Genomic DNA, 15,762 nt, shown 5'->3' with positions numbered 1-15,762 from the left:
TAGCTAAAAACTACAGCTAAATTATTTCATCACAGATAAAGCCTAAATAAACATTGTTTTATAAGTTTTGTCTAGAGGCTCTCTGTGTATCCCTGTACTTTCCTATTTAAGACCTTCAGGCCAATGACTTTAGATTGTAAGCAAAACATCGAGCAAATTACTGGTGTTAGACATTGTATAACTAAAACTAAACCATGAACAACTTTGTAAATGTTTATCTGAGTGATTTAATAATTTATTAAAAATTAAAAAAACATTGTGCAATGGGATGGATGTAGCTTTTATTTCCTGAAAACTGAGCTAGAGTCCTCATTAAAGGGGTCCGTCCTGTCCCTTGAACTTTAGAGAGCTTTCTCTATACTTCCAGACCAATCAGCTTTGCTACAGTGTTTTCCCCTCAAACTAACCCCAAGCTAACCCCCTCCCAGAAGTGCTTTCAACTGCAGGCTATGATCTACCCATAATTACTGAGCCTGACCAAATATAGCTTCAACTGTCAACAAGAAAAAGCCTACCTACCCCCAAAATCTACACAAATTGGTGGGGGTGGAGGGGTAAGAGAAAGGACAGAGCATACCCAGCAATGTTTAGATGTTACTTCTCATTGTGTTCAGGGGACCCTATGGGATAATAGCAACTATACTATCACTCCCGTCATCTATTTTTGAAAACAAAACAACATCAAAATCTAAGAAAGCAGGAGTTGGGGGTCTGAGAATGGGGTAAGAAAAATGTTTTAAAATAAAAATATTTGGGGGCTGGAGCAATAGCGCAGCGGTTGGGCAGACCTCGGTTCAATCCCCAGTGTCACATATGGTCCCCCTAGCCAGGAGCGATATCTAAGAGCATAGCCAGGAGTAACCCCTGAAAGTCACTGGGTGTGGCCCAAAAATAATTTAAAAAAAATTGCTCTTTAAGTTTTAAGTTTATCTCATTAGCTCTCTTTGTAGATAAGAATAGTACAGGTTTTTAAAGAGACTTAATTTTTCCAACATATGTGTTTGTGCGTGGTGGTTTCAGTGCAAGTGCAAAGGTCTGAGGCTGCAGTGCTGCTCCAGTCCTATGGTGCCAGGTACCACCAGGATGACTTCATTGGGTGTTCCTGGGCTGTTTTTGGATTTGTGAAAGGAATAAGCATCATAGAAATAAAATAAAATATAAATAGTAGCCCTTATCTCTAGTCTTTACCAAGAATCCTTTCCTCCTTTGGTCTATTCATTCTGAAGCTTCTAATAAAGGGTTCACAGTCAGCTGTTCTGCATTCATTTGTCCATTCTATGATAGAGATGCTCCTAAACATGCTATCTCCTTAAGTACACTTGCCAAAACTTGCAGGTTCTTATATTTGCTTCTCATCTCACAATTGGGTCTTCCTTAAGTGTTGAGCAAAGGTTTGTCAGAACAGAAATCAATACACACATATTTCTGATATTTTGGATCTGTGCAGGGAAGTTATATGCTAATATCCCACCACATTTGCAGGAAACATCTAATCAATAGAAACTAAGATAATCAATCACTGATTCTTTAAATCAAGAAATTCTAGAGCAGGAAAAAAGAAAACTTCAGCAAGGGATCTGGAAGGCTGTGTTGCTTTCAAGAATCATGCCTGTTTAAAAAGCAAAACCAGGGCCCGGAGAGATAGCACAGCGGTGTTTGCCTTGCAAGCAGCCCATCCAGGACCAAAGGTAGTTGGTTCGAATCCCGGTGTCCCATATGGTCCCCCGTGCCTGCCAGGAGCTATTTCTGAGCAGACAGCCAGGAGTAACTCCTGAGCACAGCCGGGTGTGACCCAAAAACCAAAAAAAAAATAAAAATAAAAAAAATAAAAAGCAAAACCAAACAGGGCTGGGTGGAGGTAAGGTGATTGCCTCTCATGCAGAAGGTCGGTGGTTCAAATCCCAGCATCCCATATGGTCCCCCAGGCCTGCCGGGGGCAATTTCTGAGCATGTAGAGCCAGGAATAACCCGAGCACTGCCTGGGTGTTACCCAAAAACCAAAACCAAAATAAAACTAAACCTAACTTTATCAACATGGAAATATCACAACAGGCAGGAGAGGCAGGAGCACATGCTATGATGCATTGGATCGTCAGCATCAAATAACCCTAGGAATCGCTAGGAATCAGATCTGAAACACTGCTGAAAGTTTCTAACAACTGATCCACAAAAGCAAACAGAACAAAACATATCCAACGGGGGAATAGTGGGTAGCTCAAATAATCGAATGCAAACCAATGAGTTCACACACACGCACGCTTTGAAACAGAAGAGATTTCTGTTATCTATCCAAAGGCAGGAAAATCTTGGGTCTGAAAAAACATCTATTTCCAACCATTTTCTTAGCCACAGAAAAGGAGATACCAGGAAGAAATATGTCTAAGGTCACAGTTGCTAGTAAACAGAAACAGGACTCTAGACCCTGAGATTCATGCTCCTCTACTCCTGAAAATACCTGATCTTGTGTGAAGAAGACACTTATGTAAAATTTGGGATGACTTAGATTTCTTGAACCAGCCCACTGATCTGAGACTTATTTTCCTCGTATGCAAAAGAGGGAAATACTGATTATAGCAAAATTAAGATGTCCAGGGAGATCAAACGACTAGTATGAATCTTTCACGAATGTTCCAATCTCCAGCACTTATGATCTCCCAAGCATCCTAAGCATATAGGAAAAACCCTCCAAATGCTGCCAACCACAAACTAAAAAGGGTAAACCAAAATGCAAGTCCTTGAGGGGAAATGTCATCTCAAATTACCCATAGTTGAAACTTGGCCATATCATTGCACCAATCAAAACTAGAAAATTTCACTTAGTAATCAAATATTAACTACCCCATCTGTATATGTACGTAAGTGCACTTAAGTCTCAAGCAAGTCAAAACATAAAGGCCATCTGGATTAATGTCTCTGGGCACAAGTCCTTAAAAACCCAAATAAACTTTTATTAGGTTTCAATTATCTTGATTAGCAACACAATCCCAGAGGGTGGCTGAGGGTTTAAGAAAAAAATTCTTCATAAAAATGCAACACATTAAATGGTTTCTCTGGTTTTCAAATCAGGCAGCTTATAAAAAACCTCTTCAGCCTAACCAGTGGTTGTGAGGATTTTTCACTCCTGGCCATCAGGCAGCTGTTAAGAGCCAGGAAGTGCGGGTACAGCAGAACAGGATAACTTTGACAATAGTTGAAAATGATCAATCTGGACAAGAGGAAGGTACTGAAAGGAGTTAACATGATATGCACTATACCCCTTCAGCAACAATTATTGCAAACCAGTGTCTAAAATGAAAAAAGAAAACTTTCTTAGTCAGAGACTGGGGACACTGGTGGCAGGATGTACAATATAGACCGGTACAAAGTATTGAGAGGCCAGAGAGATAGCATGGAGGTAGGGCGTTGGCCTTGCATGCAGAAGGATGGTGGTTGGAACCCTGGCATTCCACATGGTCCCACGAGCCTGCCAGGAGTAACCCCTGAGCGCTGCCTGGTGTGTCCCAAAAACCAAAAGAAAAAAGAATGAGCGTTGGACATTGTATGACTTTTTAAACTATCTCATGGTGACTGAATTAAAAATTTATATAAAAATTGAGACAGAAGATTAACATTCCAAGTATATCTTTTATTCACCAACAAACCACAAGTCCATTTCTATTTCTTTGGCTTTCATTTTAAAACACTAATAATAAGCCTTATATGAGAAGACTCCATCTAATCCTCAGATTCAGATCCATCTTCATCTTGACTAATTTGGAAGTAGCGAAGTTCATAAGTCTCCTTGTCAGATGCAACTACTCGAAGCCAATCACGGAGATTATTCTTCTTAAGATATTTCTTTGTAAGATATTTTAAATACCTTTAAAAAAAAACATGGATTTCATTATCAAAGAAAGCTTACAGAAAACCAGTTTTATATTACATCTCTTGTGATCTTTGATCCCTCCCCAAATTACTGATTTCTATTACCATCTATAGAAAGTTAATGGTGCATAGTGAATCCTCATAACATTTGTAAAACTAGATCTAGTTTATGCCCTCAATTACTCTTATTCACTCTGCCACTAAAATAAACCTGTTTACTTTTATGCTGGAACATGGTTATGCTTATAAGCAATAATTACCCTCAGTCTACTCCCACTAGGTTTTTAAATTAAATGACAGCATTCCTTCCATTACCATTAGGTTCCTCCTAACTTCAATTTCATAATGAATTGAATTTACTTGTGATTCTATGGCAAATTAAAGGCTATCCAAACTTGTAAGTAGCATATGGAAGAATTGCCATACTTAATCTGATTTCATTACTTTAGTCATTCTCTGTACTTCACACTCTAGTCTATGCGTACAACTTATTTTATTACCTTTCACTATACTTTAACTTCCAGACATTTCTCCTATCACATGTTCCACAACATATACTAATATTCAGCATGATCAACACTTATTTTGCAAGCAACTTGAATCATAGGGGCAATAGTCATTACTTATATTAACCCAGCAATCACATTCATAATTCTGTCACTTAGTCAGCAGCAAAGAACATAAACAAGCTTCTAACAATATTGTTAATGTATTGTCATTAACATAGATAACTTACATATCTCATAGGCATCGTTATTCTTATTTATGACATATTTTAAACCATTTTCCACTATCAACACTGTTTCATCCAAGTATCAAAGAATCTACCTTTTAGAGAACTGTTTCTCAGAAACAACAGTGATTTTGTTCTTGAAGCGTTCAATGTGAACTACATTCCCGAGATTTCCCGTTTTTCCATTGACTTTAACCTTCTCCCGTAGAAACTGTTCCTATTGCAAAACAAAAAAAGGCAAAACTAGGGAAGAAAACCCTAGATATTCACTAGGGAAGGTACCCTAGGAAGAGAGGTTAGGTTAAAATTAAGTATTTAACAAAAACAAATCATTAAGAACTCCACTGGTGACAAGATAAGCGATACTTACAAAATTTCCAGAATCAAAAATTCCATCTTCTACAGGATGAGTAAGATCCAAATTAAATTTCCAGGTTGCCCTCTTAGGCTTCTTGTCCTTCTGCTATGAAAGTTTTAATTCATGTTAACAGATATAAAATGGTGGGCATGCACACCTCTCCCGATTGAACAAATATGTCACAAGTTAGACCTCCAAGTTTAGCATCTACTTTTCCTCTAAATATTCCAGAGGAACTGTACTGAAGCAATAGTACAACAGGTTGAGTGACTTTCTTGCATGCGGCAAACCCAGGAATTCCCACATCACATCATCAATCCTGGCACCACCAGGTATGGGGCAGACCTCTTCTTTCCAAAGAATTCAATGTATTGCATCAGGATTTAGACAACTGCTTTTATTTGCGTGCCTCTGATCTTTGCCTATAAAAGGTTTTCAGAATCGAGACTTTTGAAGCAATACCAAATTAATTAAGCTACCAGCCCACAAAAACGCCCCGCCTACTAAAAACATATCCCCAGCAACATAATGAAAGCGTTGCTGTCAAGTCAGTAATTACTAGGAGGAGGCATTATGGCCAAATCACACCTCAGATACTAAAAAGCCAGTTTGCTAAGGATGTACGATAACACGCCAGAATTAAAAAAAAAATTACAAATGTACCCTAAGTTTGGAATAGATAAGGTATTGTTGAGCAAGACTGGACTTTATATTTCAATCTGGAAAATGCAAATAATTTCAGCCCAGAGATAGACACACTATACACTCTCAAGGATTTTCAAGACCCTTGGACATAATTTGTTTTTTGTATATGCAACAGGAATCTTATTCCAACCTACTTACTGCCAACCCTATTTTTCTACAGCTTTTTGGGACCAAATTCAACAACCTCAAACTCAATAAGCGCTTCCAAGTAACATGAATGTAATGTTCAGGGCATGCTTCCTTTCTTTTCCAGAGAGAACCTTTGTATCTTAAAAAGTTTCTCTTTTCAGGTATCCTCAAGTTCTCAGTAACGTGGACCCAGATAAGGCCACCTTAGCAAGGACACCAGCCCCCATTTCCCTAGAGCCAACGCTGGAGCCACCGCCCGGGGAAGAGACCCAGAGCCCTAAGGCCCATCACTCTCGGTCGGCGGCCCACTCCCGCGCCGTCGGGAAGCAACTCGGGCGCATTTCGAACGCCACCGAACCTTAAGCTGCGCCTAGACCCAGTCTCCATGCCCTCACCCCATCCGCATCCCTACCACCACACCGTCCCCAAACGCTTCACTTTGGTAAAGGGAAGACACGCCCGATAAAGAAACGTGGCCGACTCACAGGCGCCATGTTGAAGTCCAGGTGGTGATCCAAGAGGAAGCGCCGGCGGCGCGGCACGTATTTATAGGGCAGCGCACTTACGTCACGCGCAGGGAACGTGTGAGCCCCGCCTCCCGGAAGCGAACCTGGACGCAGGGGCGGGTACCGGTAACCTAGGAAACGAGGGCGTGGCCTGGGAGGCCTGGAAATTCGGGAGTGTGTTTTGTTATTTCCTGGCTATGGTACTGGATTCCTGAAAGGTCTGCTCTTAGATGCACAAGCGCAGGAAGAAGGGAATCGTTTTGTTTATTTTATATTTTTAATGCAATATTTCCATTGCTACATAATATAGTGCTATATAACAATCTACTTGGTTTGTTTTTTTAATATATATATTAAAAAGAAGACCCTTCACCAGTGCAACATTTCCATCACCAATGTCCCAAGTGTCCCTCCTCCCCACCCCACACTGGCCTGTACTCTAGACAGGCTTTATTTATTATTTATTTTATAGTGTTCTCTTTCAGAAAAGAACATCACAAAAAAACCAACCCTAAAATAGAAAGTAGACAATGTCTTCATCTTAGAAATTTACTTATTGTAAAAAAAAATTTCCTTATTGTTATGATCTATTTTATGTGATAGCTGAATTATGTAAAAAGTAATCTGTCAATTTTCCTTTACCCAAACTTTCTAATCATCAATTTGATCATTTAAGAACTGTAAAAAAATTTTTGTGTGTAGACAATATGTATTTAAATTCTTTAATTGAATTTCCAAAGAGCTACAGTTAAAAAGTTGTTCATGATTGAGTTTTAGCCATACATACCTTGTCCAGCGCTCATTCCTTAACTCGTGCACATTTGGAGACGTCCTGAGCTTCTTTTTCTTCGGGGTAAGGCAAAGTCTCAATTTGCTTTAAGGTGTTCTGATAGGGGCTGGAGAGATAGCATGGAGGTAAGGCGTTTGCCTTTCATTCAAGAGGTCATCGGTTCGAATCCCAGCGTCCCATATGGTCCCCCGTGCCTGCCAGGAGCAATTTCTGAGCATGGAGCCAGGAGTAACCCCTGAGCACTGCCGGGTGTGACCCAAAAACCACAAAAAAAAAAAAAAAAAAAAAAAAAAAAAAGGTGTCCTGATAGAGGGGTCTTGTCATGATCCCGCGAAAAGGCTGTGTTTTGACAGTCATCTGAGTGTCCTTTTCTGAAGAGCTGTTGTTATGGAGTCAATATTCATGGGGATGCACATTAAAGAGGTTCCTGGCGGCGGGAGCAGGAGGCGAGTCGAGGATGAGCTATTAGGAAAATTGAGATTCCAGGGGCCTGGAGAGATAGCACAGCGGCGTTTACCTTGCAAGCAGCTGATCCAGGATCTAAGGTAGTTGGTTCGAATCCCAGCGTTCCATATGGTCCCCCGTGCCTGCCAGGAGCTATTTTTGAGCAGACAGCCAGGAGTAACCCCTGAGCACCACCGGGTGTGCCCCCCCCCCCCAAAAAAAAAAGGAAAATCGAGGGTTTGTGTTCAATTTTTGGGCACGCGCTACAATTCTATTTTGGGGGAGGGGAGTCACACCCAGCTGTGCTCAGGGGTAACTCCTGGCTCTATGCTCAGAAATCGCTCCTGGCAGGCTTGGGGGACCATATTGGATGCCAGGATTTGAAACACCGACCTTCGGCATGCAAGGCAAACACCTTACCTCCATGCTATCTCTCCGGCCCCTACAATTCTATTTTTGACCTCGGATTAGACTTGGTTCCGACTTCTAGAATGTGGCTGTTGAAAGGTGAAGGAATGCTTGTTGAAATCTGTCTTAGTAGAAAATGCACAAGACTCGGGAGAGTGGATGTGAGATTCTCATAAAAGGAAAATGACTTTTGTATTTTGAAGAATCCAGGTCAGAGATAATGGGGGAGGGGAAAGAACAAGAAGGGGAGAAGGGTGGAAAGAAGAGAAAGAACAAATAGCGGGGTGGGGGTGGGGGGACACAGAGAGAAAATGAACAAAATAGCAGAATAAATGCTTGCCTAGCACGCTACCACCAGAGTAACATCCCAGGGGGCCAGAGGGCCAGGTTTGATTTAAGTCCTAAGCAAAAAAAAAAACAGATCTGTTCCTTCTTGCAGTTCTTTAGTGTCTGTAATAAAGACAATATTGTTTGCGCATCACACAGGTTTCTTACAAGGTCAGAAGGCTTAATTTATTTTATAGTGTTCTTTTTCAGAAGACTATGAACATCACAAAAGACCATACCCTAAAATAGAAAGTCGACACTGTCTTAATCTTAGAAATTTACTTATTGTTAAAAAATTGACTTATTGTTATGCTCTATCTTATGTGATAGCTGAATTATATAAAAAGAAATCTGTAAATTTTCCTTTACCCAAACTTTCTAATCATCAATTTGATAGTTTAAGAGCTGTAAAAGTTTTTTGTGTAAACAATATATATTTAAATTCTTTAATTGAATTTCCAAAGAGATACAGTTAAAAAGTTGTTCATGATTGAGATTTCTTTTTTCTTTTCTTTTTCTTTTTTTTTTTTTTTTTTTTTTTTTTGTGGGTTTTGAGTCACACCCAGCAGTTCTCAGGGGTTACTCCTGGCTCCATGCTCAGAAATTGCTCCTGGAAGGCATGGGGGACCATATGGGACGCCGGGATTCAAACTGATGATCTTCTGCATGAAAGGCAAACGCCTTACCTCATGCTATCTCTCCGGCCCCTCATGATTGAGTTTTAGCCATACATTGTCTAGCACTCATTCCTTAACTTGTGTAAATTTCCTGCTTCCAATGTCCCCCTGTTGTTATTCTGCCCTTGCTCTTCCTCCATCAACCTCTGTGGCAGATATAGTTCTTCTCTGTCTCTATTTCTGTCTCTGTTTCTCTCTCTCTCTCTCTGAAATACCAGGGCTGAAAAATATGGTAAGGGAAATGGAAACCTCACTGAAAAGCCTCATGAACAGAGTAACAGTCACTGAGGACAGAATCAGTTAGCTAGAAGATGAGCTGCATAACACATCCATATAACAGAAGAGCCTGGAAAAAATCCTCAAAGAAAGATAACAGATGGGCCCGGAGAGATAGTACAGCGGCGTTTGCCTTGCAAGCAGCTGATTCAGGACCAAAGGTGGTTGGTTCAAATCCCGGTGTCCCATATAGTCCCCCGTGCCTGCCAGGAGCTATTTCTGAGCAGACAGCCAGGAGTAACCCCTGAGCACCGCCGGGTGTGACCCAAAAACAAACAAACAAACAAACAAACAAAAACAAAACAATAAGAAAGAAAGAAAGAAAGAAAGAAAGAAAGAAAGAAAGAAAGAAAGAAAGAAAGAAAGAAAGAAAGAAAGAAAGAAAGAAAGAAAGAAAGAAAGAAAGAAAGAGACATCATTACTGAGAAATTTTCAGAATTAAAGAGTACATGTAACCACATTCTGGATTCCTGAAGAGTACCAGCTGAAAGAAATCCAAAGAAAAGCACCCTAATACACATCATAGTCACAATGATCAAAACCACAGATAGAAATAGAATACTAAAAACAGCAAGAGTAACAAGGGAAAGTACATACAAAGGAGCATCCTTAAGATTTACAGCAGATTTGTCACAAGCAACTTTGAAGGCATGAAGCAATGGAAGGATATAGTGACAAAACTCAACCAAATGAATGCTTCACCAAGGATACTTCACCTTGTCAGTTTCATTCATGTTCGAAGGAAGATACATAGCTTCAGGGACAAATAACATCTTAGAAACTTTACAGACACATCATCAACCTTAAAGAGTTGAAGCTGGGGCCAGAGAGATAGCATGGAGATAAGGCATTTGCCTTTCATGCAGAATGAGGGTGGTTCGAATCCCAGCATCCCATATGGTCTCCTGTGCCTGCCAGGGGCAAGTTCTGAGTGTAGATATAGGAGTAACCCTGAGCGCTGCTGGGTGTGATCCAAAAACCAAAAAAAAAAAGAGCTGAAGGGTCTACTTTAAGGCAAGGTAGACCTCAAAAAGATGACACTCCTCAAAATCTCCTCAAAAAGATGACATGATACTTAATCCTATGAAAATAATCTTAAAATCAATTAATTAAATGCACAAATGAAAAAATACATAGTAGCAAATGGATCAAAATGTTGAATCCATCATTTTGCTGCCTGAGAGAAACACATCTGAATAGTCAGAGCAAACATAGACTCAAAGTCAAAGGTTGGAGGACAATCACTCAAACAAACAACTCCCTTAAAAAGGCTTGGGTGGCTATACTAATACTAATATAAGATAACACAGACTTTAAACTTAAAAAAGTTATAAGTTATAAGAGACTGACATTTCTTAATAATCGAGGGAGGGGCCGGGCGGTGGCGCTGGAGGTAAGGTGCCTGCCTTGCCTGTGCTAGCCTAGGACGGACTGCGGTTCGATCCCCCGGCGTCCCATATAGTCCCCCAAGAAGCCAGGAGCGACTTCTGAGCGCATAGCCAGGAGTAACCCCTGAGCGTCACAGGGTGTGGCCCAAAAACCAAAAAAAATAAAAAATAAAAAATAATCGAGGGAATCACACTCCTAAACATATGCACCCAATGAGATAGCAGCAAAATGTTTAAAACGATTGCTAGTAGATTTGAAGAAAAATCAATAGCAACACAATAATAGTGGGAAACTTCAACTGCCATGTCACTCTTCTAATGGTCAACCAGGCTAAAACACAACAAGAATATAGTGGTTCTGAAAGGATAAATGGAAGAAAATGCCTTAGTATATATATGACTCTCCATCCCCAGAAAACTGGATATACATTATTCTCTAATGCACATGGGTCATTCTTCAAAATAGACCATAGTTGGCGCATAAAAATACCTTCATAAAATTAAGAAGATAGAAATTGTACAAACTGGGCCCAGAGATAGCACAGCGGTGTTTGCCTTGCAAGCAGCTGATTCAGGACCTAAGGTGGTTGGTTCAAATCCCGATGTCTCATATGGCCCCCCAGTGCCTGCCAGGAGCTATTTCTGAGCAGACAGCCAGGAGTAACCCCTGAGCACTGCTGGGTGTGGCCCAAAAACCAAAAAAAAAAAAAAAAAAAAAGGAAGAAATTGTACAAACTACCTTCTTAGATCATCATTTCCTAAAATTAGAAGTGAATTACAGACACAGAGGAAAATCTTTAACACCTGGAAATTAAAAAGCTCACTACTGAAAACCCAGTGGATCAGAGACAAAAATCAAAGAAGAAATCAAAATATTCCTGGAAACAAATGAGAATGAAGGTACAAATGATCAGAACTTGTGGGGAACAGGAAAACAGGTATAATGAGGAAAATTTAGTACTTTGCAAGTATTCATCAGGAAGGAAGAACCTTCATAAATAATGTAATGGCACAGCTTATAAAATTGTAAAATGATCTCCAAAATTAATTAAAATAGGCAGATGAAGAAAATAACAAAGCTCAGAGCAGAAATTAATGAACTGGAAACCCCCAAAACAATGAAAATACCAATAAAAGCAAGAATTGATTCTTTGAAAATTAAATAAGACTCACAAAGAAAGAGAGAAACTTAATAAACCAAATTAGAAATGAAAAGGGAGAGGTTACTAATAGATATTGCAAAAATTCAAAGAGTAATCAGAGATTACTTTGAGAAACTTTATGCCATAAAAACATAAAAAATGGGGGCCAGAGAGATAGCATGGAGGTAAGGCATTTGCCTTTCATGCAGAAGGACGGTGGTTTGAATCCCAGCATCCCATATGGTCCCCTGTGCCTGCCAGGGGCGATTTTTGAGCATAGAGCCAGAGTAAACCCCTGAGTACTGCCAGGTGTGACCTCCCCCCAAAAATACATGATTTGTATATTAAAGTGGCAGGTTAAAAAATTAACATACAAATACATGGCCTTTTTATATACACATAATGAAAGAAAAGAAAGAGACATTAAAAATAAAATCCCATTCACAGTAGTGCCACAGAAAATCAAGTACCTTGAGTCAACTTAATTGAGGAGGTGAAAGACCTATACAAAGCAAACTACAAAACAGTGCTTCAAGTAATAAAAAAGAATGCAAGGAAATTTATACATATCCCCTGTTCATGGAAGGAAGGATTAACATCATTATAAAGGCAATACATCCTCAAAAAAAAAAAAAAAGAACTGGAAATTGAAGGGCCAGAGCGATAACACAGTGGTAGGGTGTTTGCCTTGCATGCAGCCAACCCAGGACAGATGGTGATTAGAATCCCGGCATTCTATATGGTCCCCCGAGCATGCCAGGAATGATTTCTGAGCACAGAACCAGGAGTAACCACTGAGTGCCTTCGGTTGTGCCCCCCCCCAAAAAAAAAGCCCTGGAAATTGAGCTTCCTTATGATCCATCAATACCATTACTAAGAATATATCCTAGGAACACAAATACGTAATACAAAAATCCCCTCTGCATTCCTATGTTCATTGTAGAACTATTTACAAAATCTGGAAGGTGTCTGACAACAGATGAGTTGCTAAAGAAACAGTAGTATATCTACTCAATGGAATACCATGCAGCTGATTAGAAAAATGAAGTAATAAAATGTGTTTATATATGCATAGACATGGAACTTATTATGCTGAGTGAAATAGTCAGAGGGAGAGGGATAAATAAATTAATCTCACTCATCTGTGGGAAATAAGGAAAATCAAATGTAGTATGTGGATGATATCCAAAGACAAGAGATCAAAGACAAGAGATGAGGATTAGGAGGTAGGAAGCTTGCCACAAAGAGCAGAGTACAGTTAGAATATGTCTATTATGACAGTGATAATTGGAATTGATCATTCTGGACAGAACAGGGTGTTGAAGGGGGTAAAGTAATATGCATGACACCCCTTAATTAACAGTAGTGCAAACTACAGTGTCTAAAAAGAAGAGAGGGAGAAAGAGATTGAGAGTGAAGTAAAATGCCTGACCCAGAAGTAGATGGGGAGGTGAGTGGGAGGGAAAAGGACATCAAGGAGGGTGTGAGGACACTGGGGACATTGGTGTGTAAATGTGTAACTCTACACCTATTCCTTGTGTAACCTTACCTACAAGAAAGACCCTCCCATTTCTGGGAGGGGTCTTGGGAATGTTATAAAAGGTTTTGCCTAAGGGGCAAAGAGGAATTTGCCTGAATGCAGGATGGAGGAGGAAGTGAGAGAAGGAGATGGCTAAGGGACAATTTAGAATGCAGAGCTGAATAAGGATCCAGAGTAAAGGGTTATGATAGACCACACATGTGGTGGATAGGGCATGAATAAAGCTGATATTTCCTGAAGCCTGTTTGTGAGTGGATTTTCTCCTCGCCGCCACCCTGAACTGGTAGACCCGCCAGCTAAAGGGGTTTGGAGCCACGTGGCCTGGGCTGAAGGAGAAAGGCCTCCATGCATCCAACACCATCCACCGCCATCCAAGCCCATCGTAAGGGCTTTGATGCAACATAAATGCACAGGTGTGAAGGTTGTTGAACATTATATGATTTTAATTTAATCATGAACAACTTTATTTATAGAAAAATACTGTATTGCAAAAAAAAACCTTGTAATCTGAGTGTTTAAATAAAAGAATTAAGAAAGAAATCAAAAAACAATCCCATTCATAATTGTGCCTTAGAAAATCAATTACTCGGGGCTGGTGAGGTGGCGCTAGAGATAAGGTGTCTGCCTTGCAAGCGCTAGCCAAGGAAGGACTGTGGTTCCATCCCCTGGCGTCCCATATGGTCCCCCAAGCCAAGGGCAATTTCTGAGCGTTTAGCCAGGAGTAACCCCTGAGCATCAAACGGGTGTGACCCCCCAATAAAGAAAATCAATTACTCTGTCATCAAAGAGGTTAAAGACCTATACAAATTAATCTACAATTTAATCCAGTGAGTTGTGATATCTTAATGATATAATACATTTCTCTGTATACTTGGATATAATTCTATTTCTAGTCCATTCATTTTTCAGTACACAACTCCTTGGATTATAACAATTCTACATTATGTTTAAATTTTGGCAGTGCTTATTTCTGAAGTTTATCTTTTCTCTAGCTATTGTTTTTTGTTTGTTTGTTTGTTTGTTTTTGGGTCACACCCGGCAGCGCTCAGAGGTCTTGCCTCCATGCTGTCTCTCCAGCCCTTCTCTAGCTATTGTTTATTTTTATATCTCCAGACAAACTTATAGTAATTTATTTACCTCCATTAAAAAGAAGCTTGGTGGGCCTGTGTTCAATTTTATTAGCTAGAACTAGCATGTGTATGTGTGCGTGCATATGCATGTGTATTTCGTTTTGGTAGTTCTAAGGGTTACTCCTGGCTGTGCATTTAGGAACTGCTTCTGGCATTGCTTGGATTACCTTATGAGATTCCAAGGATTTTACCTAGGTTGGACCTACTTTCTGTATTCTCTCTCTGGCCCCATATATTTGTGCAAACCCAGAGCTTCACAGATACAAAGCCTTCTGTTTTTTTAAGCTGACTGTATTTCAGGAATATTTATATATTTTCCTCATAGAGGTTTTGAACATATTTGTTTCTTTGTGTCCTATGGTTTTCCTGTCAATGATATTTTTTCCTGTCACATGTCTTAACTGGTTATTATCTGTATAATATAAAAGTACTGTATTTTCCTGCATATAAAATGACTGGGCATATAAGACAACCCCTACTTTTCCTGGGTTTGGGCTATATTCGCCATATAAGACTACCTCTCTTTCAATGTACACCAAATGGAAATTAAAAAAGTGTAAAGAAAAGGAGTTAATAAAATGTTTAATAAAGCTAGACTTTGGAATGCCAGCAATCATTTCACATTTGTCATTTGTAGTGAGTGACTGTGATTTTTTAGTTGTGATCTACATTGAGAGCAGGGAGAGGGGGCTCCTCCAAGAGCAGCTGGCTGGGGGTGCAGTGATTAGTAGGACAGCTAGAGGGAGACAGAGTGCCTCCTCTGTGTCTCATAAAAGCTGAACAGAGGACTGAGTATTGGAAAGCTGCATACCCCTGATGACACCTGACAGCTGGATGGGATGCAGCACTCAGTAACTCAGCTCTTCTGTGTTCCCTAAAAAATGAACCAGGACAAGCAGATTGAATGATGATACCTGGCAGCTGGATGGAATGCAGCTGTAAGAAGGGGGGCGGATCACTTGTCCCCGAAGCTGGAGTGTTTCAGCATGCCATATACTAGAGTATAAGATAACCCCTGACTTTTAAGAAGTTTTTCATGCGTTGAAAAATCATCTTATACAGTACTTATTTTTACATAATCTTTTTCTTTTTGGAGTGCTCAGAGTTTACTCCTGGCTATTCAGGGATCACTCCTGGCAGGCTCAGAGATGGAATACCAGGCTCAGATGGGAAACCAGAGACTGAACCCAGTTCAACCCAAGATCATTATATGCTATACTATCTCGCCAGTCCCCTGTAATCTTTCTCCTTTTCTGGTTTAGTTTTGGTGCCAAAGACCAAACCTAGAGCCTCATAAATAAAAGTGAAGTTTGTGCTCTTTTTCACTGAATTGCCATCCCTGATC

General features: G+C 40.0%; 1 protein-coding gene across 1 annotated transcript; it reads right to left on the bottom strand.

Annotated features, from left to right (window-relative positions):
- Positions 1 to 3,604: 3,604 nt before the first annotated feature.
- On the bottom strand, positions 3,605 to 6,511 carry RPL22L1 (ribosomal protein L22 like 1). Its single transcript, XM_049775248.1, has 4 exons — positions 6,275 to 6,511; positions 4,968 to 5,060; positions 4,693 to 4,814; positions 3,605 to 3,859 (listed from the first exon to the last, which is right to left on the bottom strand). Exons 1-4 carry the CDS (start codon positions 6,281 to 6,283, stop codon positions 3,715 to 3,717), a joined length of 369 nt encoding a protein of 122 aa, XP_049631205.1. The 5' UTR covers positions 6,284 to 6,511; the 3' UTR covers positions 3,605 to 3,714.
- Positions 6,512 to 15,762: the final 9,251 nt, after the last annotated feature.

This window comes from Suncus etruscus, chromosome 6 (genome assembly GCF_024139225.1).
Source record: "Suncus etruscus isolate mSunEtr1 chromosome 6, mSunEtr1.pri.cur, whole genome shotgun sequence".
In the NCBI taxonomy this organism is placed as follows: Eukaryota; Metazoa; Chordata; class Mammalia; order Eulipotyphla; family Soricidae; genus Suncus; species Suncus etruscus.
This window is presented reverse-complemented; position numbering and strand designations above follow the sequence as displayed.

Coding starts and splice junctions, on each gene's coding strand:
- RPL22L1 (XM_049775248.1), bottom strand. Junction 4,815..4,967: donor TTTTTGATTCTGGAAATTTT/GTAAGTATCGCT, acceptor GTTTTGCAATAG/GAACAGTTTCTACGGGAGAA. Junction 3,860..4,692: donor GAGAAACAGTTCTCTAAAAG/GTAGATTCTTTG, acceptor TTTTTTTTAAAG/GTATTTAAAATATCTTACAA.